Below are 19,783 nucleotides of genomic sequence, written 5' to 3'. Positions count from 1 at the left end.
TATATTAGTCGTGTTGCACTCTCGGCCACACAAGCTACCGACACTCTCTTTTCGAGAAGTTATAAATTATAATAAGGAAAATAATGGGACTGTAAACGGTAAGTCCAAGAACAACACGAATCACAAGCAATGCCTTTATCCAAATATATATATTCAAGTTCCATACTCATCCACTACCTGCGAGACCAAATTCCACTCTCGCACCTAATTCCAAAGCTTATTTACTTCACGTACCAAACCAAATTAGTTGACACCCTTTGTTTGAGCACTTATTTCATTCACCGTTTCTATTTATTTCCCACACACAGACACAGAGAACCAGATCAACTTGCAAAACTTGGTGATTGGAAAATTTGAGAGTGAGTACTCATGGCAAAGAATGATGTCAAGGTTCTGGGTGCATGGCCTAGCCCATATGTGATGAGGCCTAGGATTGCACTTAATATCAAATCTGTGAACTATGAGTTTCTTGAAGAGACCTTTGGGTCAAAGAGTGAGCTTCTCCTCCAGTCCAACCCAGTTCATAAGAAAATACCAGTTCTGATTCATGGTGACAAGCCCATCTGTGAGTCCATGATCATTGTTGAATACATTGACGAGGTTTGGACATCTGGTCCCTCTATCCTCCCTTCTGATCCTTATGATCGTGCTATTCAACGATTTTGGGCTGCCTATGTTGATGAGAAGGTACCACATGTTTGTTTATTGTTTGATTAATTATTTCTCTTTCATCATTTCTGTATTTTTAAATTTAATACTTAATTTTTAAGAGTTTTGTAACTACTCTCACCAATGAAGTTAACCAAGTTTAAATGATTAGTAGTACTGTAGTAGTTTTTTTTTAAGAAGAAAGAATTCTACTAGTTAATTTTGTGTGGATTTGAAAGTTGCATGTATATATCATATGGTGCTAAAGAAAAGAAAGAAAAAAAATATATTGACAGCAGCATCTGCAAGGTGAAAGTTGTTTGATTAATGACGGCAAATTATAGTTTGAATTTTTTTAATTAATTTATTTTTTTATGATGATGATTATATAATCATTTTAGTCTAGAAACATAAGATATATTTGTGACATATTATGCAGTAGATATAATTTTTTTTTTTTTTTTTGTTGAAATTATGCAGTTGATATTATTGATATAATATAAAATGTGAAAATATAATTATTTGAAATCCATAAGATGACAGAATAGACTCTAAGACAATAACAAAAAAAGAATCCCTTGTTTTACCCTTGGTTAGGTGAACAAATTATAATGATTGGGGTGCCTTTATTGATTAAAAAATGAGTGTTTTTTTAGATTGTTTGATTATGTGCACAGGAGAATGGTTAGTGCATCAAGAGCTAAGTTGATTTGAGGTGAGGGAACAAAAAAGTATAAAGGAAGATCTAAAATAATTTTTGTAGAACTAAGAAAAAATGACATGACAATTAGGGAAATAATAGAGACCATGAATTTTTTTTTTTTTTGATAAAAGAGACCATGATTTCAGATAGAGTAGAATGATAAAAAAAAGAAATAAAAAAAGAAAGAAGAAGAAGATGTGCTAATGATGATTAGTCTTTTGAGGATCTATAACTGATTCTAAAATTTTGGAAATAAAGCGTAGTCGTTGGTTGTGGTGGTGGTGTTACTGTTTAGTGAACATATTGATATTATAAGGTTAATTCAAATATTTCTTCTATATTCAACAAAGGCAATCCTTAGAAACTAGAGAGGACAAATTTCATTATAAGTATAAGGTCTATGGAGTGCGAACAAAAGGGTTGGTAGCTTGTCTTATGATCCATGGATCATAGTAGTTGATGCTTTATAATCTCAATAACTCTAAAGATACAAAAAATTTCATAACGACTGAAGTGGCAAGTTATTTATAATAGGTAAAAGGGTGACTGGACTCAAATGAGAACTGATAAAAATTTGCTAACTCAGGTGATGTGAAAAATATTATGTATGTAGCATTACTCTTATAAAATTTTGTGTACAAGGCTGCTATATTATCCTGGTTGATGGCTTGCTGATATGCTTAAACCAGAATAATTTTTCGTAAATATTTTATGACGACTTATCCCATAGTGAGACAGTGAGACTAATTGATTACATTCTTAGCATGTGCAATTTAGGTTTAAATACAGACTAATGGTTAATAATAAGGGATGTTGCTTCTTGTTTGGTCACTCCAATTAAATCAATATATGTGGCATATCCCTTCCTTCTCCCTTTTGTGTGTGTTTGTTTTTCAAAATATATAGGGGGCATATCATTTTTCCTTTCATTTTTTTTTTGGGGACAACATTTAGTTTTCAAGTCATTATGAATTGCAAATGGGTGCAGTGGTTCGCTGCCATGAAAGGCCTTAGGAGTGCGCAAGGAGAGGAGAGGAAGGCTTTTCTGGATCAAGTTACTGAAGGACTTGCACTGTTGGAGGAAGCATTTGGGAAATGTAGCAAGGGGAAGGCTTTCTTTGGTGGAGATCGAATTGGGCTCCTTGATATTGCTTTTGGGTCCTTCTTGGGCTGGCTGAAGGTGACAGAGAAGGTGAATGGTGTGAAGCTGCTTGATGAAGCAAAGACTCCTGGGTTGGTCAAGTGGGCTGAGAGGTTTTGTGCTGATGCTGCTGTTAAGAGTGTCATGCCTGAGACAGAGAAGCTTTTAGAGTTTTCTAAGGTTCTTGCGGCCAAAATGAAAGGGGCTCCTCCTCCTAAGAATTAAGTTTTTGTGAACAACTTTAGTGTTGATCATGGAAGTACCTTAATTATGGCCACTGTTTTGTTGTTTTAGCTGAAATGGCCTTTTGGTTTATGGGGTACCTGAAAAGAAATGTTGTGAGAAATAATTTGACATGCTATAGGATGATGCAGTGTGAACTAAGCTGTAGTTTTTATAATTTCCTTTTGGACTTTTGCGTGTCACATTAAAAGCATGGTTCCAGATCAATAGCTGCTGATGCATTAGCTGTTTTGAAAACTACTCTTGGCTGGGATTTTTGTTTATGTTGTTTTTTATTTAATAATGCAGAGGATGAAGTCTTACAAAGGCCTGTCTTACAATATTTTTACCAACCATTGATATGGAAAATTCTTACTAATTCACATTTAGGTTCATGACTAATATTACTTTTTTTACTTAAAAATAATCATTTATTACAACAGTAATTTGTAAAAAAGTTTATGGATTTAGCATTTTCCTTCAAATAAAACCCACATTTGGATATGAAGTAAAGGTCTTTTTGCTAATGGACACCTTCTAAATAAATGAAAAGACCACTCAATTCTATTTCTATCAAAGCCCTTTTGCATATCAACTTTTAAACCCAACAATTCACAAGAAATATGCTTCTTCTCGAAGGTCAGGACTATTTACTAACCAATGATACAATTCTGAATTCCTTGCCATCCATCTCTTTGGGACACAGGCTGGTTAAAAAGGTGAAATTAGTTTATGTATTTCTTTTATTTTCTAGCCACAATGCCCTTCACGGTTCCCAAAATATTTTTCTAGACTATTAGAAATGTAGTCGAGTCTACATGTGCCTTGGATTTCCATACTTTGACTAACTACTTCCCAACTCTTTTCATCTAATTATAATCACACTGCCTCAAATCGGTTTAAGCTTCACAATTTCGTATTATGCACAAATGATTTTCACGGAAAAAAATTGTAACACGATATTATTTGTGCATAGTAAAATATGTTAATTATGAACCATCACTTTTACATAGGTCCATAATTAGCACATTTTATTTTTGATAGTTATTTTTCTTTTTCTTTTTAATAAGCATTAACATATTTTACTTTCTCCAAAAAAAAAAAAAATTTGTTATGCACACTGTGGGGCCCAATAGTTTGTGGCCCTGGCCCATTTATTCATTGGGGTACAAAGGCCCGAGCCGAGAAGGGTTATAGCCCAGGATCGTTAATACAAGTACAAAATAGCCTTGGGACACAGCCGAGGACGATTCAGTCCTCGACATGTCCGAGATCTCACAAGAAGAAAGGGCAAAAATGGTATAGAAACAACTTGGGAAAAAATCTAAAATATCTGTGCCAATAGAAAAGGGTATGCTGGAAAGTATAACGACCAGGGAAAGTTGCCCTTACTGCCATTCAATACTCTGCACCTGACAGAGCCATACTCTCCAGCTTTTACAACCACCCCCAACCACTCTGGGTATGAGCTGATGGGGCAAGTATCAGTCTTGGAATGTCGATCCTACACGTGGACGAAGGATAAAAAACACAGGCTAGTATAAAAGGAAAAGTAAGCAATTCATAGCGGGGGCTGGAAAAAATGGCCAAAAACCAGAGCCTCCCAGCCCGCCTCCAGGAGAAAGACTCCCAGGGCGAACACGATTTAAACCATGTATGAATACCACGAAAGACCCGCCGTCTGGTGACTAAGGCCTAGCCTTTCAAACCCACGCTCTACAAATGATATTGTTTGGGCCTTTTTACGTGCGAACCCAACACTGTTACGGTTCGTTACAAATCGAGTCCTTACAATTGGCGCCGTCTGTGGGGAGGGCTTGTGTGTTGGCATAGGCGGTAGGTCGAGAGAGTTCCATTGTCATTTCTAACAGTCGGTTATAGAGTTCTAACGTAAAGTTCCACTAGGGGCTATGATTCTTGACTAGGGGCTACGCTTTGTAGCGTCGATCGCATGGATGGTTCTAGGGGCTTGGCCGAGGAGCTAATTCCCCTAAAGCCAAGGCCTCATGCCAAAAACTGAGTTTTGGACAGAACCAAGGTATTGTATGGTTCTCGGACTCAAACATATGGGGAAACCAACTACTTAGATGAGAAAACTGAGTTTTGGACAGAACCAAGGTATTGTATGGTCCTCGGACTCAAACCTATGGGGAAACCGACTGCTTAGATGAGAGAATCGAGTTTTGGACAGAACCAAGGTATTGTATGGTCCTCGGACTCAAACCTATGGGGAAACCGACTTGGACAGAACCAAGGTATTGTATGGTCCTCGGACTCAAACCTATGGGGAAACCAACTACTCAGATGAGAAAATCGAGTTTTGAACAGAACCAAGGTATTGTATGGTCCTCGGACTCAAACCTATGGGGAAACCAACTACTCAGATGAGAAAACTGAGTTTTGGACAGAACCAAGGTATTGTATGGTCCTCGGACTCAAACCTATGGGGAAACCAACTACTCAGATGAGAAAACTGAGTTTTGGACAGAACCAAGGTATTGTATGGTCCTCGGACTCAAAACTATGGGGAAACCAACTACTCAGATGAGAAAACTGAGTTTTGGTCAGAACCAAGGTATCACATGGTCCTCAGACTCAAACCTATGGAAAGGTCGGCTACTTAATAAAAATTTTTGAGTTGCTCAATCCTCGGCTCAAATACCAGAAAAAGGTTAAGGCTATGAAAGTTGTTAGGAAGATGGTGAAACGCCCTATTACTCAGCAACTTGGAGGGGCTGTTCATTTTTGGGTTATATGTCTTCGGATGATTACCTCCTACACCGCGCCGAGCATTCAGTAGTCATCTCGGCTATTTTGGGGTAAGTGTTGTTTTCTTTTAGGTCGGCATTATTGTGCCAGACAACTCCATTAAATTCATGATAATATCTTTTCCTTAGCAAGAGTTTTGACCCTAAGTATCATTTGTTCAAGTCGGTATTATTGTGCCGAACAGCTCTCAAAAGTTCATAATAGTACCTTTTTCCTTGATAAGGGATTTCGGTCCTAAGTATTGTGCTCTCAGGTCGGCGGTATTGTGCCAGACCGCCCCAATAAGCTCATCATAATATCCTGTCTTTTTCTTCTTAATGTGGGTTCCAACCCTAAGTATCATTTATTCGATTCAGTATAATTAAGCCGGATAGTTTCAATAAACACAGAGTAAGATCTTTCTATTAACTGAGATTTCGGTCCTAGACGTCGATCAAAGTGTAAAAATAAAAAGGATTCACAAGATAATATGTCTATTCACGGCGTAACCATTTCAGAAATAAAGAGATAGAACATGTGAAGTAAAACAATAACGACTTTTATTAATATAAAGATGTATTACAACGTACAAAGAAGGGCTTAAACAAGCCTATACAGAAGGTGGATTACAAAAACAATAAAAAAAAAAAAAAAAAAAAAAAAAAACCACAACAATACAGACAAATAAACAGTCAGATGCCTTTTAAACTCGTCTCCGAAGTCCTTCCAAACTCTGCCCTAGTAGCGCCCATATTGAGAGGAGGACCTTCTTTAGAAGAAGAGGGAGAAGATGAAGAGAAAGAAGGAGGAGAAGAAAAGGGAGGAGATGAAGAGAAAGAAGGAGGAGAAGAAGAGGAAGAAGGAAAAGCACCAGGATGGATTTGGTGGTGGAAAGAAGAAGAAAGAGAGGTAAAAGGAGGCGCCAGTGAACAAAGAGAGGAAGAAGCAGGGACACTTAGTCCCTGCGTCAGTCTTGACTCCTAACACGCTGATACCATGTTAGCTATGCTCATGAGAGAGCGGCTGGTACTGATAATGGGCGACCCCAGCTCAGTCGCGCCGAAAGTTTGACGTGACGAGCCCCTGCTTCGGATTTTGGCTGAAAGGAGGGTAAGAAGGATCTTGAGTCTCCGCCATCCTTGCCCTGACCGAGCCATTTTGAGTTTCGTAAGAATGTGGTGTTTCTAGGAGGGGTATGGTTCTTTCATTACTTACTCCTATCTCGAGTGTATCACAAGTTAAGATACAACTAGCGGATAAAGTAAACTCTGGAGGAAGCTAAAGGTTTCAGATTTCAGAAGGATTAAAAGGGTCTCTGTACAAGAGAAATAACCTCTTGCCTTCTTTCTTATATATGAAGGGTAGAGCGGAAGGTATTTAATCCGTCCAGATTTCCAAGAAAATCTGTAAACGAGAATGTATCCGTTCCACTTCCCCACATCGTCAACAAACCGTCAAATTTAAATGGTCTCGTAAAGGTAAGTCATTAAAGGCGCGTTTCGGATAATCAAACGGCGGGGATGCATTGTGAATGAATTCATAGGAATGTCTTGTAGTCCGATATGTTTCCTGGGTAGATGAAGAGACACCAGCATTAATGAAAGACAGAGTTAAACGAGCCGTAATAAAGCCTCGGCGTTACCAAAATCCTCCTATCCCAACCAAGAGGTCGGACAACAGGATTTTGAGGGGTTATTGTGGGGCCCAATAGTTTGTGGCCCTGGCCCATTTATTCATTGGGGTACAAAGGCCCGAGCCGAGAAGGGTTATAGTCCAGGATCGTTAATACAAGTACAAAATAGCCTTGGGACACAGCCGAGGACGATTAAGTCCTCGGCATGTCCGAGATCTCACAAGAAGAAAGGGCAAAAATGGTATAGAAACAACTTGGGAAAAAATCTAAAATATCTGTGCCAATAGAAAAGGGTATGCTGGAAAGTATAACGACCAGGGAAAGTTGCTCTTATTGCCATTCAATACTCTGCACCTGACAGAGCCATACTCTCCAGCTTTTACAACCACCCCCAACCACTCTGGGTATGGGCTGATGGGACAAGTATCAATCTTGGAATGTCGATCCTACACGTGGACGAAGGATAAAAAACACAGGCTAGTATAAAAGGAAAAGTAAGCAATTCATAGCGGGGGCTGGGAAAAATGGCCAAAAACCAGAGTCTCCCAGCCCGCCTCCAGGAGAAAGACTCCCAGGACGAACACGATTTAAACCATGTATGAACACCACGAAAGACCCGCCGTCTGGTGACTAAGGCCTAGCCTTTCAAACCCACGCTCTACAAATGATATTGTTTGGGCCTTTTTACGTGTGAACCCAACACTGTTATGGTTCGTTACAAATCGAGTCCTTACACACACCATGTTTATAATCCATAAATAATCTTGTGTACCGGTTACAAGTGTTTGTTTGGCAAAAACTAATTAGCTTTATCTTCCTTTTTTTAATTTAAATTTAGCAAAACTAAATTTTTTCCAAAATAAATATTTTTTTTTAGAATTTTTTTTGAAAATAAGTTAGTTTTTAACTTTTTGTCACACTTGATAAAAGTTTTTTTTTTTAAAAAAAAAAAACTATATCTTTTGATAAGTACTATGCAAAATAAGCTATGAGAAGTAGGAGATACCAAATTTAATTGCAATTCAGGAATAAGACAGTAAATGAATCAAGACATTTATAAATAGTTTTTGACTTGCGAAAAATTTGATTTATTCGTTTGTTTAGTAAACAAGTCAAGCACAAGCGTAAGTTTAGGCTTGATTGTTAAACAAGTTAAGATCATACACAATAATGTGTTTGTGAACAAACTCATGAATACAAGAACTTGATTTAACTATTATAATATTATATTTTTATATGTATACTTATCTAAAAATATATTTATATAAACTATAAGTTTGTAAATAGGTTAATATTATTATTTGTAATTTATTAATAATATAGATTGTCTATTTATAGAAAAAGTTTATAAATTTATGTAGGGGTAAAACATTTTAATTTTGATTTTACTATATATAAGAAAAAAAAGTTAATAAAGTAATTCTTAAATAAGTTTGAATTTGTTCGATAAGAAAATTAACCAAATTTAAACTTATAATTTGTTTGCGAGATAAACTTGAACTCAATTTATGTTCAAAAATAAAAAATAAAAAATAAAAATAGTCTAAATTTTTAATATTCGATTAAGCTGATTCCAAAGAATAAAGTCACTACTTAGGATAAAAGGATCGATGCCCACTATCCTAAAGGCACACAGCCAATAGAATCTTGTTAAAACAAGACAAGATGTTACCCAATTAGGCAACCGACTGTGAGACAACTAAAACATCTCCATCTGAACCGCCAATCTCTGTGACAAAAACCTTGTGATGGATTTACTCATTTTATGCCGACCAAAAATCCAAATTTCGTAGAAACTATGAAAACCCAGTTCCCGTTTGAGTCCTAGAAATACCATTTCCTGAGAAAGACTTTTTTTTGAGAGTTCTTCAATCTCTGCACCTGTACTTCTAATTCAGAAACACACACATAGAGATGGAGGGAGTGAAGCTGGACATGTGGGGGTACGAGGTTAGGACATCTTCGGATTCTTGTATCTCTGCCATCAACTCCTACTATCACCAGGTCTGTCTGTCTGTCTGTCTCTCTCTCTTTCTCTTTTGGTGTCTGACTTGGTTTCTTTTCTGAAATGGGTTATGGTTTATGGATGATATGAAGGTGCTTAGTTATGGGAGAGAGCGATCAGTGATTCTAGAAGCGCTGGTCCATGACAAGGACTGTGTGTTGGCCAACATTTTGGCTGCTAGTTTCCTATGCTCCTCTGATCCTTCACGAGCTCCTTCTCATATCCAAGCCGCTAAGTCCCTCCTTGTGAGTCTTTTGTTTTGGTTAGACATGGGCACATGGCCCTTCTTTGTTTTTACTAGTTTTTTTTTTTTGGGGGTTCTATCTGAAATTTCGTTATTCTGCACAAGGAGCAAGCGACCAAGTACGAGAAAGCTGTTTTTGATGCTGTTATTTATTTGATATCTCAAGACAGAGATGATGATGTCGCTGTCGAATTATATTTTAAGGTTTGTGAGGATCTCAACTCATTATTGAGACATAGTTTTCCTTTTATGCTAATATGTTTGTTTAGTTCACATGTTACTTTGTATCTTATGTCCAACGTATCTTTATTCATAATTCAATACCAGCTTTTAGATTGAAAACTTACTTGAATTGAATCATGTGATAGCTATTAGTGAATAGTGGATTAAAACAAATATTTGATGGTTTTAGCATCATATTGTTTGGAACAAAATAAATAATTCCATTTATCACCTAAAAAATGTAACCAGTAAAGTCACTGATTTTGCTCTAATGATCTGTTAAAATGTGTTAGAATTGTGGTTAATTAATAAATTCACCATTTCCCAACATCTTAAGCTTTTGAAGCAATCGGTAATTTAACAAAATGTAATTTTTCATGATGAACCTCTCTGGTCCTCTAGTTATGATATAAGCGAGTGATCTTTTTATTCACCTAAAAAATTATTTTCAACCATTTTCCTACAAAATTATGATACTAATTCTAGGTGAATAAAAATAAGTGGCGGGAGGGGGGGGGGGGGTGCATGCCCCCTTGGCTTTTTAATATTTCCCTCCTCCCTCTTACAATTTTTATATTTAAAGAGGTTATAGATAAAACTTATCAATGGTGGCTTTCAAAAAATTGATCTTGCTGAGAGTTGCTTTTAATGGTTTAAGGTTTGATCTTTGTTTATGATTAAATTATAAAAATTTCATGGTTTATGCACAAATTTGTTATATTTAAGCATTTGGCACTAGTGATAAATGATTGAATTTATACTCTGTATTATGTAATTGATATAAGCTCCAGTCTCCATGGTCATTTGGTCTAGGTTTACTCTTTAGTGTGTTCAAATTTTTCTTGTTTAATGTGATATCTCTATTTTTGGCAGCTCTTAAAAGATTTCCCAAGAGATCTAGTATCCCTGAAGAGGGCCCAAGTGCTATGCTTTTACATGGCTCGAGCTGATCTGTCCTTGGATCTTGTTCAACAGGTTCAATTTTATCATTATTTCCTGAAATTGTTGGAAGAGTATTTTCTATCAGGTTCCTTGGGGATGTATGCAGAGCAATGTTGACAAAGCATAATGTTATATGACTTGATATATGACATTTTAACTTAAGGTTCTGAAATCAGTCACCTCATCTCAATTTGATTCATGATTTGTAAATTCAACAGGTTCTACCCATAAATCAAGAAGAGAATTACATATATGGCATGCTTGCTTTTCCTTTGCTGGAGCTTGGCAAAATGGCAGATGCTGAGAAAGCTGCAAAAAAGGGATTCGAGATCAACAAGCAAGACTATTGGGCACAACATGCTGTAAGCTATCTCTATTTTAGTTTAATTAAAAAGATATATAATTTTATCTCCTGTTTATAATTAAACCAGATTGCCTGCTCAAGATTTTTACATGAGTCAAAATTTTGGTTTCCCATCATTCAATATAAAATGGAATATTGAGCTTCTTGGATTTTTTATATACAAGGATAGTGGTTCAATACTCTTAACACAGCTCTGTAGAGTTGATAATTATACTTTGCAATTCCTGATCATGGAAAAAGTTTCGATGAATTGAGAAAAGATTGATCATTTATACAAGTGTGGTTTCAAATTTTCATTATGCGGCCAACCTAGTTAAAATTAAGAATCAATACATTGTCAGTTCATATTACTGTAAATAAATTGTCGCAGTAAGAAGGATTTAATTAAGTACCAGCCCCTGATCGATTACCATAATATTGATTTTCCATCCAGTTGTGCCATGTTCTACAGTATGAGTGCCACTTTAAGGAAGCGGTGGAGTTCATGGAAGGATGCTCATCTTCTTGGAGTTCTTGTGGATCATTTATGTATGTATAGTTAGTTTTCTAAATAATCTTGGTCATGAATTTTAGTCTCTTTTCTGGCTTTTTTGGATGTCCTAAAAACCTTGTTATCTCCAGGCTGACACATAATTGGTGGCATGTAGCTCTTTGTTATTTGGAAGGTAGTTCTCCAATTCAGAGAGTCTTAGAAATATATGATCATTGTATTTTGAAGGAGTTGGAAAGAAGTGATGCTGCATGTCCAGAGGTATATTGTTTTGTGCAAATTCAACATAGCCCCCTTTTTATTTATTATTTATTATATTTATATATAGATACTATGAGTCCTAAGTCCTACTTCTTCTACTTCTAGGTGTACTTAAATGCCGTTGGTTTATTATTGCGGTTGTATGTACGGGGCGAAATTGATGCTGCTGATGACCGACTCAAGATCTTAGCAGGTTGCCTAACAGATGAAGTGAGCTACAATATATCATCCTTGCAAAATAATTGTATATTTGATTGCTTAATTTCTTGAAAATGACTTCATTGGAGTTATATACTGTCAGGCAATTGATTCTTTAATATGTGTGTGTGTGTATATATATATATATATATATTTTTTTTTTTTTTTCCTCTCTCAGAAAAAATGCTATGATATTTATCAAGGCATCACATGTTTCTCTGTCTATGGAGCATGGTGTCACCTATATGGATTGTAAAAGGCTTCCAGATAGGCCCTCAACAGAATCTAAAACAATAAATAATCATTCTCAAATGTTACATGCTGGCTTAATTATTGGCTTACTAAACAGTCCCTTAGCAGAAACTGAAAAATCAAGCATGCATTTGTGTCGTGTGTTGTATTTTAAGAGTATATCATAATATTCTCGTGTATTTGGGCATTTGTGGAACAACAGTAACATGCAATATCATGCCACTACATCAAATTGCAATGAAACTCTAAACCATGAAAGCTGGTAGATGTTGAAAGTGTAAATAGTTTCTCAACTTCTACACAGATTTTGTTGATTGTAGTGCTTACTTTCTTCATTCTAAGTATTGTTGGCAATGTGCGACAGAAAATTCTTTTTCTTTATCACACTCAACAACTACAATGTTTCTTTCATGTTGTTCAAGCCCCCATAAGTGCATTGCAGTTCATCTTGTTATGAAGCTACCCTTGTTATATGGACCAAAGACAATGAAATTTAAAGTACCATCTGTTGACAAGGTAACAAAAAGGTTTGTGAAAGGACTAATAAATCACTTAAAAGATTGCCACTGTAATGTGTGCTAGGTCTATATGAACTTGATATGAAACACACATATCAAATGTAAATTTTCTCAGTTGGCGTGTTTCGTGTTGTATTGGTAGTCATCCTCAATACAGTATCCGTATATACCATGGTAGATATCATGTGAGCATAATTTAATTATAATGCAATATTTGGATGTGTGCCCCAAAATGTTCAGGTGAATTGGTACATAGAGTGGCACTTTGATTGCTTGATATTATGGGCCTTGGCTAGTACTGGAGAGCTGTCCAAAGCAGAGGATTTACTAAAGGGATTGAAATCCAGGTTAGATGGATCTTGTCCTCTTTCATCCACACCTATTAAAATGTAGTCCAGCAATTAATGAAATTTTGTTATCCTGTAGATTTTCTAGGATGAGCAAGAAGAAGCAACAGAAAATGCACAGAGGAATGCTGGTTTGTACTGATTGTTGCTTCCTTTGCCATATAATGACATTATCTATGTTCTATTATTTGTACACTTCTCTATTGTCTGTTCATAAGCTACCTTTATTCTCCTTTTGTTTCAGCAGTAAAACCTTTCTGGAAAACGACTCTTTTTTTGGGAAATATTTTTTAGAGAACTAGATCATTTTCTTGTGTTTAGTTCCAACCCTGACTTTTTCAGCTCATTTTCATGGTTCCATAATATTAATTTTTCTTGTAATTCCAAATAATTATATGAACCAAAACTTTCGTTTATAGCATGAATATTATGTAAAGCAACTAGAGAATTGATCTAAAATTAATTAATTTTTTCTCAAATACACTTTAACTAGTTCACAAAACATGAAAGTATAAATATATGTATAAATGAAATGTCCAAAATTGTTAAACATATCATACCACTTATGAACTTAATATAACATATAAGGACATCACTTGACCCAAAAGACTTAAGCTTGAAAAAAGAAAAAGAGAAAAAAAAGAAGAAAGAAGACTTCAGCCTATGATTTTGGGCCCAACTATGTTATGTTAACCGCTCCCTCTTGTTATTCTTATTCAATGTGGGATTTTACTCGCACATGTATTCCCAACATGTACATAACCATAAAAAATAGTTAAACGTGCAAAAACGGAAAATATTTTAACTCTGGCAGCTTTGGTTTAAAGGCAGAAAACATTTTCCTCTCAAAACTCTTTATTTTTTATTGACCATGCAACAAGTTTTTCGTGGACCAGAGTTTTATACCATACCAAACATTGGGAAATGCGGAAAACAGGTTTCACTAAAACAAACGGAGCATTAGTGGTCTATTATTCACATTAATAGGCTCTACTAAATTCTAACCACATGGGGATAGAGCCTTTTCACTCTTTTAGGAGAAATTAGAACTGGCCTTATAACATGTACTATGAACAAACTTGCCCAAAAAAGATAAAGAAAATTCTGGAAACTTCAGCTCTATTGCTATTATCATTCATCAATGAGAGAGATCAGGAAATCATGATTGTTGTGTGTGTGTGTGTGTGTGTGTTTATTCATTGTTATTGTTTATAGTTTAGACCTGATAATATTTTCAAACTTAGGACTTGGTTTCATTCCTCCCCCCTTCCCCCCACCCCCCCCCAAAAAAAAAACTAAGAACAAATTAAAGCTCTCTATTTTTAATTTTTAATTTTTTTTTTAAAATTTTTTTTCCATTTTCAAATTTGTTGTTCTCAGCTTGCAGAAGCCTTATATGAGTATGGGAGGGGAAATGACAAAGAAGCATTGCAATTGCTTGGTCCAGATTTTGATGCCAATAACTGCAAGGTATGGTCATCTATTACTGAACAACTTGATCTGGGTGCTCCAAAATCTGGCCAGTATTTTCACATATTGGAGTTTATAATATGAATTTTATTCCTTTATGCTAGGTGATCGGTGCATCTGATGAACAAGTTGATGTATTCAATGAAATCTGGTACAGTACGTTGCTTAATACTGGACAAGCTGTGAAGGGTAAGACATAAATTTTTCTGTTGCCATCAAACTTCAACACAGTTTTGTTTTAACTGTAAATTTTTAATTCTAGCAATTGAAGTAATTGAGAAGCAGATCAAGAAGCGAGAAGGAGTCCCTTTCTTGTGGCGACTTTTGGTATAACTCTGCCTTATCTATGAATTTCATGCTTAGTAGTTCTGTATAAGAGCTTTAAGAAGTTTTGCACCTGGCATAGTCACATGAAGTAATATAAGTTCTTGAATCTGTGCTTCAGGAAAGAGCTTATAACCTCGCAGGAAAAAAGGAAGCTGCAATCATAGGGGAGAAGGCCAGGGCTTTGGAGACTGCATATTTCAAATAGCCAGTATGACCACAAGTTACAGCCAGATATGTTATTTTCTCATCTTTGGTCTCAGCAGTTCAAGATATTTGAGTAGCTAATCACACAAATACCCTGCAGTATATTTCGCAAACTATGTAAGTTGCACTTAATTGTGCTTCTTCAAACGTGTGCTAATAAAAAGGTACTAATCTATCAAGTGTACACTTGCTCCATACCATACTTTATGTAAAAATAATGTAATCCTGAAGTGAATAATGACTCATTTGGTGTAGAGTGACCTTGTAAAGCATTCTAAACTTTAGTTCATTTTCCTCCATACCTTTTTGTAGCTTTGGGTGCACGTGGATTGGCATTAAGGAAAAATGAGAGGAAAGAGAAGAAGGGGAAGTCAAGAACCCTACTAAGTGACATTGCATTTTAATCTGCTTTTGACCTTAAGCCATTCAAGTTAAAGGGGAAGGTGTAGAAAATATTGGCTTGTTGAAATCAAGATAAAGGCCACAATTGAATAAAGCACTAGTGGAGTGTTTGGATGGATGTGATCAAGTGATGATAGCATGTAGTCAAAGGCAGCTTTGGAAAAAGAAGACAAAAATTATTGCACGTTCGATCTCAGGCGCAATAGCCTTTTGTTTCGAGGGACTAAGTCTTATTAAAAGTCATCTCACTAGCAGGCTAGCAGCATATGGGGTGACTTGGGTTGTGCACATACGAATCAGTCTTTTTGTTAGAATTTTCTTTCAAACAAGTCTAGTCACACAAAAATTCATAAACAAGTATAATGACAACAAATTTCACAGATGATAAGTTACCATTAGAGCACTCACACTCACATTCACATTCACATTCACATTGGTCGCTATTTTAGCACCCAAAAAAACACTAAAAAGCACACTACGGGTCAGTTTAGATATCGTTTATTGTTGAAAACTAGAAATAGAAAATATTGTAGCAAAATAACTTTTAAATATTTAAATAGTATCGTGGGACTCAGTTTTAATCAAAATTTTACTAAAAAGAATATTTATAAGTCTCATGAACAGTACACGAGACCCACTGATAAAAGACACAAACGCGCTGAAAAACGTTTTTCAGCGCAATTCAAACTAACACTACATGTGCAGTGGTAAAGTTAAAAATTTATACAAACTAGCTACCGGCAGTTTACTGTAGTATAAAGTGATTAAAAATATTAGTTTATTCCAATGGGGTCACATCTTCTCATTACATGAGACATAGGTCTCATGAGATTTTCCCTTGTTTTTTTTATTTTTTATTTATGTGAATTTTCCCTCGTTACTGTAACATAAAGGTGATAAAAATAATTAATAAAATAATTAAAAAAAATAGAACTTTTAATATTGGATGCATTATGAAATGAAAGGAAGCGTTAAAATAATTTTTTAATAACACATGCTCTTAGCTAACATTAAAATTGATGTTAAGTGATGATCCCAATGCAATTGTTGTTGCACAATCAAGATCTATCATCTTAAAAAGTCATAAAATTTGTTAAGTATGTAAAACATTGTTGTTTAACAATACTTTAACAATAACTTTAATTGATACTAACAAAAGTTGTCGGCAATAAAGTGAAAAAATGATACTATTATTACAATCAAAATTCATTTACCTTATAAATCATGAGAATCTTTAAGACATTAACATTGCTCATTTTCTTAAATCTATAGGCTGTGGCTTCCTACAAATATGAACCTCCAATACATTTTTACTAGCATCTCAATCATTGCAAATTCATGAATCACCCCATGGAATTTTTTTTAAGCTTTATCATAACATAACACAAAGTTATAATCGAATAATGTAATAATTATCACTCATGATATTCTTGTTCATGTGATATAAGCAAAGGACAAAAAGCTACACAGCATAGCTAATAGCAATGCAGTTCTGAATTCTGATAAGATTGAAAAGAAAAAGGTATGGACAGACACAGAACAATAAACAAAGCAGAGACTAGAGCACAGTTGAGAATGCTGAAAAAAGCTGACAGATCTATTCACATTCTTCTTTCTTAATGCTATTACACATATCATATTAATAAACTTCTATATATGCTTCCAAACAAAAATTATTAAAAAAAAAAAAAAAACCCTCTGACAAAATGTGTTTTTTAGTTCATCAGTCAAACTCTCCCACATGTGCAAACTGACCCCACTTTTTTTCTCAAATCAAATCAAAAACCTTCGAACTCAACTCTTTGCCACGTCATCACACCCAATGTCCCTTGTTGTACAACTCCTAATCCTCTTAAGCTCTTCCACAACTTCCTTAGCATCAGGACGATCATCTTTGTCAGCCGCGACACACCTGAATGCAAGCTCTGCCACTGCATCAACGCCGTCCATTACACCCCCATGATGATGATGATGATCGAGCCTCAGAGCTGGGTCCACCACTTGATGCAACAGACCCATTTGAATCTTCGACACAACAAGATCAGCAAGAGCGAACTCCCTCTTGTCACGGCTCTGATCCACTGGTCTCAACCCAGATATGAGCTCCAAAAGCACCACGCCAAAACTGTACACGTCGCTCTTCTCTGTTAGCCTGAACGACCTGTGATAATCCGGGTCTAAATACCCAGGTGTACCTTGTGGACCTGTCCAAACATATCCAGATGAAGAAGAAGACGATGTCGTTTCTGGAAAGACTAGCAGCCTAGACAACCCAAAGTCACCAACTTTGATTCTCATATCTCTTTCAACAAAAATGTTAGAGGAAGTAATGTCTCTGTGAACTATAGCTGGTTTCACTGAGAAGTGCAAGTACTCAATAGCCAAAGCAGTTTGTAGAGCAATGTCGACACGTATATTCCATGACAAAGAGGCTTTGTTTCTGCTATGAAGGTGATCAGCTAGAGTGCCATTTGGGACATAGTCATAGACTAAGATTAAGCCTCTTGGGTCGCTGCAATAGCCGTGGAGTTTGACGAGATTCGGGTGTTGGATTGAGGACAAGATCAAGATTTCGTTGCAAAAGGACTTGGTCGAGAAGGCTTTGCTAGTGGCTTTGTGGTGGTGAAGGTATTTGACAGCGACGATTCGATTATCGTGGAGTTGGCCTAAGTAGACTGACCCGAACCCACCGTCGCCGATTTTGCGTTTCGGGTCGAACTTGTTGGTCGAGGACTCAAGGTCTTCGTAGGTGAAAACTGGTGGGAGGAGACTAGCTGAGCGGTGTCGATGAAGGAAGAGAGTGTTGGGGTCTTCTAAATCTGAAGGGGATGAAAGTTTCAAACGCTTGGACCTGAAAATAGCTGTGGCAACGAGGAGCAAGGTTGCGAACAAGAATATCGAGCACAAAATAGCTAGTCGTTTTGGGCTGTGTTGTCGAGGCCATGGGGAGGAGTGAGTGTTATGATCATAGTGAGAGCAAATGAACTGCTTTTCTGGGTCGGTGGAGTTGAAGCCACAGACACCGTTTTTGGACTCACAATCTTTGCAGCTCGAGAAGTAAGTGTCTTGAGCTTCGTCCCACTCGAGTTCGATCCCAATGCTGCTGAAGAATTTGTCGAGGTAACCCAAGATGTCGTCTTGGCAGCGTTGGTCTGAGATGGGACTTTGTGTGGAGCTATGAGTGCAACCGTGGAGTAGCTGAAGTGGGTTCTCGATGAGGTCGCATTCCCAAGCGCAATGCTCACAGTATGCGGGTTTTAGATGGGAACAAGGTTGAAGAAAAGCAAGTCGAGAACAAGAAGAGTCTGAGGCTCGAAATGGTGAGCCTGAGAGGTTGATAGAGCGATTGGGAATGGAGGGGAAGTGAGAGGAGGAACAGTTTGAGTGAGCCTGTAAATCATTGGCTTTTGTGGTAGTGTTTAAGAGATGTGGGGTGATTGTGAGAGAGAGAGAGTTGGGGTCGTAGTGAAGAATAGAGAAGGTGAGGTTGTTGATGGAGATGGTAGAGTGTGGAGTGGAGCATTTGATTTGAAATGAAGGGTGGCCACAGCCTTGTAAAGTTGAGAAAGGAAAAGAAAGGGTGGAAGTGAATGGTGGGCATGGAGATCTGAAAATCTCTGGCTCTGAATTGCATCTTTGAGCTAACACACAAGTTGTGAAGTAAAGGTACAGATGCAATATCAGAAAGAGGAAAACTAGTTTGGTGGAATGTAGTGGAGGCATGGAAGAGGAAGAAGAAAAAGAAGTTGAGCTAGATTTGTTGTATTGCAGTCATCAAATGTGAGATCTGAAATCTGATCTCTAAAGAATATTAATGCAGATTTGTGAGCTGCATAGGTTCTTGGAGTTGCAGAGAGAGAGAGAGAGAGAGGGGGGGGGGGGGGGAATGAGCCTAGAGAATTGAGAGAGTCACGTGAAGTGAGGTTGAGTGAAGACAAAAACACCTCAGTAGAAAAGGCTGGGCAGTTTGCCTAGGAGACGTGGGAATTGGGGTCCTGAGGAGGTGTGGTGTGTGGAAATTGCCGAATTGGAAAATCTTGGCCATTCTTTTCCCTTTTATAATAATTAATGTCTTTGTGCTTTTAGAATTTGGCAATTTGCTCTCACCTTCAGTCTTTCTCTTTCATTCTTTTGGGACATGGTAGGTGACTGAATGTTGACCTTGAGGCTTGAGGTATACCCTTAACTGAGAATCAATTTATTGGTAAAAAAAGTTAAAAACAAATAAAGTAATTATTAAAGTGAGGAAAGTAAAGTGCTAAATGTATAATTATATTAGTTACATAAGGGATAGAGTAAAAAGGATTTGCTTAGTTTTTTTTTTTTTTAGAAAGGTGTATATGCCTAATTTGATAGGCGATATGCTTAGTTAAGTAATTATCTACTAAAGATTTGGAATATAATGAAGCTCATGGATATGTGACCATGGCATTTAAAAATGA

General features: G+C 36.5%; 3 protein-coding genes across 4 annotated transcripts; 2 read left to right on the top strand and 1 right to left on the bottom strand.

Moving 5' to 3' along the window:
• Window positions 1-111: 111 nt before the first annotated feature.
• On the top strand, window positions 112-2,975 carry LOC115982959 (glutathione S-transferase U17-like). The gene is made up of 2 exons (XM_031105725.1): window positions 112-687; window positions 2,340-2,975. The coding sequence occupies exons 1-2, from the start codon at window positions 370-372 to the stop codon at window positions 2,715-2,717; spliced, it is 696 nt and encodes a 231-aa protein (XP_030961585.1). The 5' UTR covers window positions 112-369; the 3' UTR covers window positions 2,718-2,975.
• A 5,769-nt stretch (window positions 2,976-8,744) lies between these two features.
• Window positions 8,745-15,856, top strand: LOC115982958 (tetratricopeptide repeat protein 38). 2 transcript variants are annotated; one of them, XR_004089794.1, is made up of 15 exons: window positions 8,745-9,099; window positions 9,193-9,345; window positions 9,450-9,548; window positions 10,440-10,541; window positions 10,727-10,870; window positions 11,306-11,400; window positions 11,494-11,623; window positions 11,729-11,833; window positions 12,832-12,938; window positions 13,018-13,069; window positions 14,319-14,408; window positions 14,513-14,597; window positions 14,671-14,735; window positions 14,854-15,103; window positions 15,252-15,856. XR_004089794.1 is itself a non-coding variant. In XM_031105724.1 (14 exons), exons 1-14 carry the CDS (start codon window positions 9,010-9,012, stop codon window positions 14,938-14,940), a joined length of 1,404 nt encoding a protein of 467 aa, XP_030961584.1. In that variant the 5' UTR covers window positions 8,745-9,009; the 3' UTR covers window positions 14,941-15,238. The 2 variants fall into 2 exon arrangements, 1 of the variants encoding a protein (XP_030961584.1); XM_031105724.1 differs by lacking the exon at window positions 15,252-15,856 and having other exon boundaries at window positions 14,854-15,238.
• Window positions 15,857-16,804: 948 nt separating this feature from the next.
• On the bottom strand, window positions 16,805-19,382 carry LOC115982956 (LEAF RUST 10 DISEASE-RESISTANCE LOCUS RECEPTOR-LIKE PROTEIN KINASE-like 1.5). Its single transcript, XM_031105723.1, has one exon. It carries the CDS (start codon window positions 19,062-19,064, stop codon window positions 17,136-17,138), a length of 1,929 nt encoding a protein of 642 aa, XP_030961583.1. The 5' UTR covers window positions 19,065-19,382; the 3' UTR covers window positions 16,805-17,135.
• Between the last annotated feature and the right edge of the window lie 401 nt (window positions 19,383-19,783).

The sequence above is a fragment of the Quercus lobata genome, chromosome 3, assembly GCF_001633185.2.
Source record: "Quercus lobata isolate SW786 chromosome 3, ValleyOak3.0 Primary Assembly, whole genome shotgun sequence".
NCBI lineage: Eukaryota > Viridiplantae > Streptophyta > Magnoliopsida > Fagales > Fagaceae > Quercus > Quercus lobata.
Note: the sequence above shows the minus strand (reverse complement) of the source record. Positions and strands in the feature narration are given on the sequence as shown.

Excerpts from the sequence above, each read along its gene's own strand:
- LOC115982959 (XM_031105725.1), top strand. The coding sequence starts at position 370 with ATGGCAAAGAATGATGTCAAGGTTCTGGGTGCATGGCCTAGCCCATAT. Across the intron at positions 688-2,339 it reads CTGCCTATGTTGATGAGAAG|TGGTTCGCTGCCATGAAAGG; the intron begins GTACCACATGTT and ends AAATGGGTGCAG.
- LOC115982956 (XM_031105723.1), bottom strand. The coding sequence starts at position 19,064 with ATGCCTCCACTACATTCCACCAAACTAGTTTTCCTCTTTCTGATATTG.
- LOC115982958 (XM_031105724.1), top strand. The coding sequence starts at position 9,010 with ATGGAGGGAGTGAAGCTGGACATGTGGGGGTACGAGGTTAGGACATCT. Across the intron at positions 11,834-12,831 it reads CAGGTTGCCTAACAGATGAA|GTGAATTGGTACATAGAGTG; the intron begins GTGAGCTACAAT and ends CAAAATGTTCAG. Across the intron at positions 14,598-14,670 it reads TACTGGACAAGCTGTGAAGG|CAATTGAAGTAATTGAGAAG; the intron begins GTAAGACATAAA and ends TTTTAATTCTAG.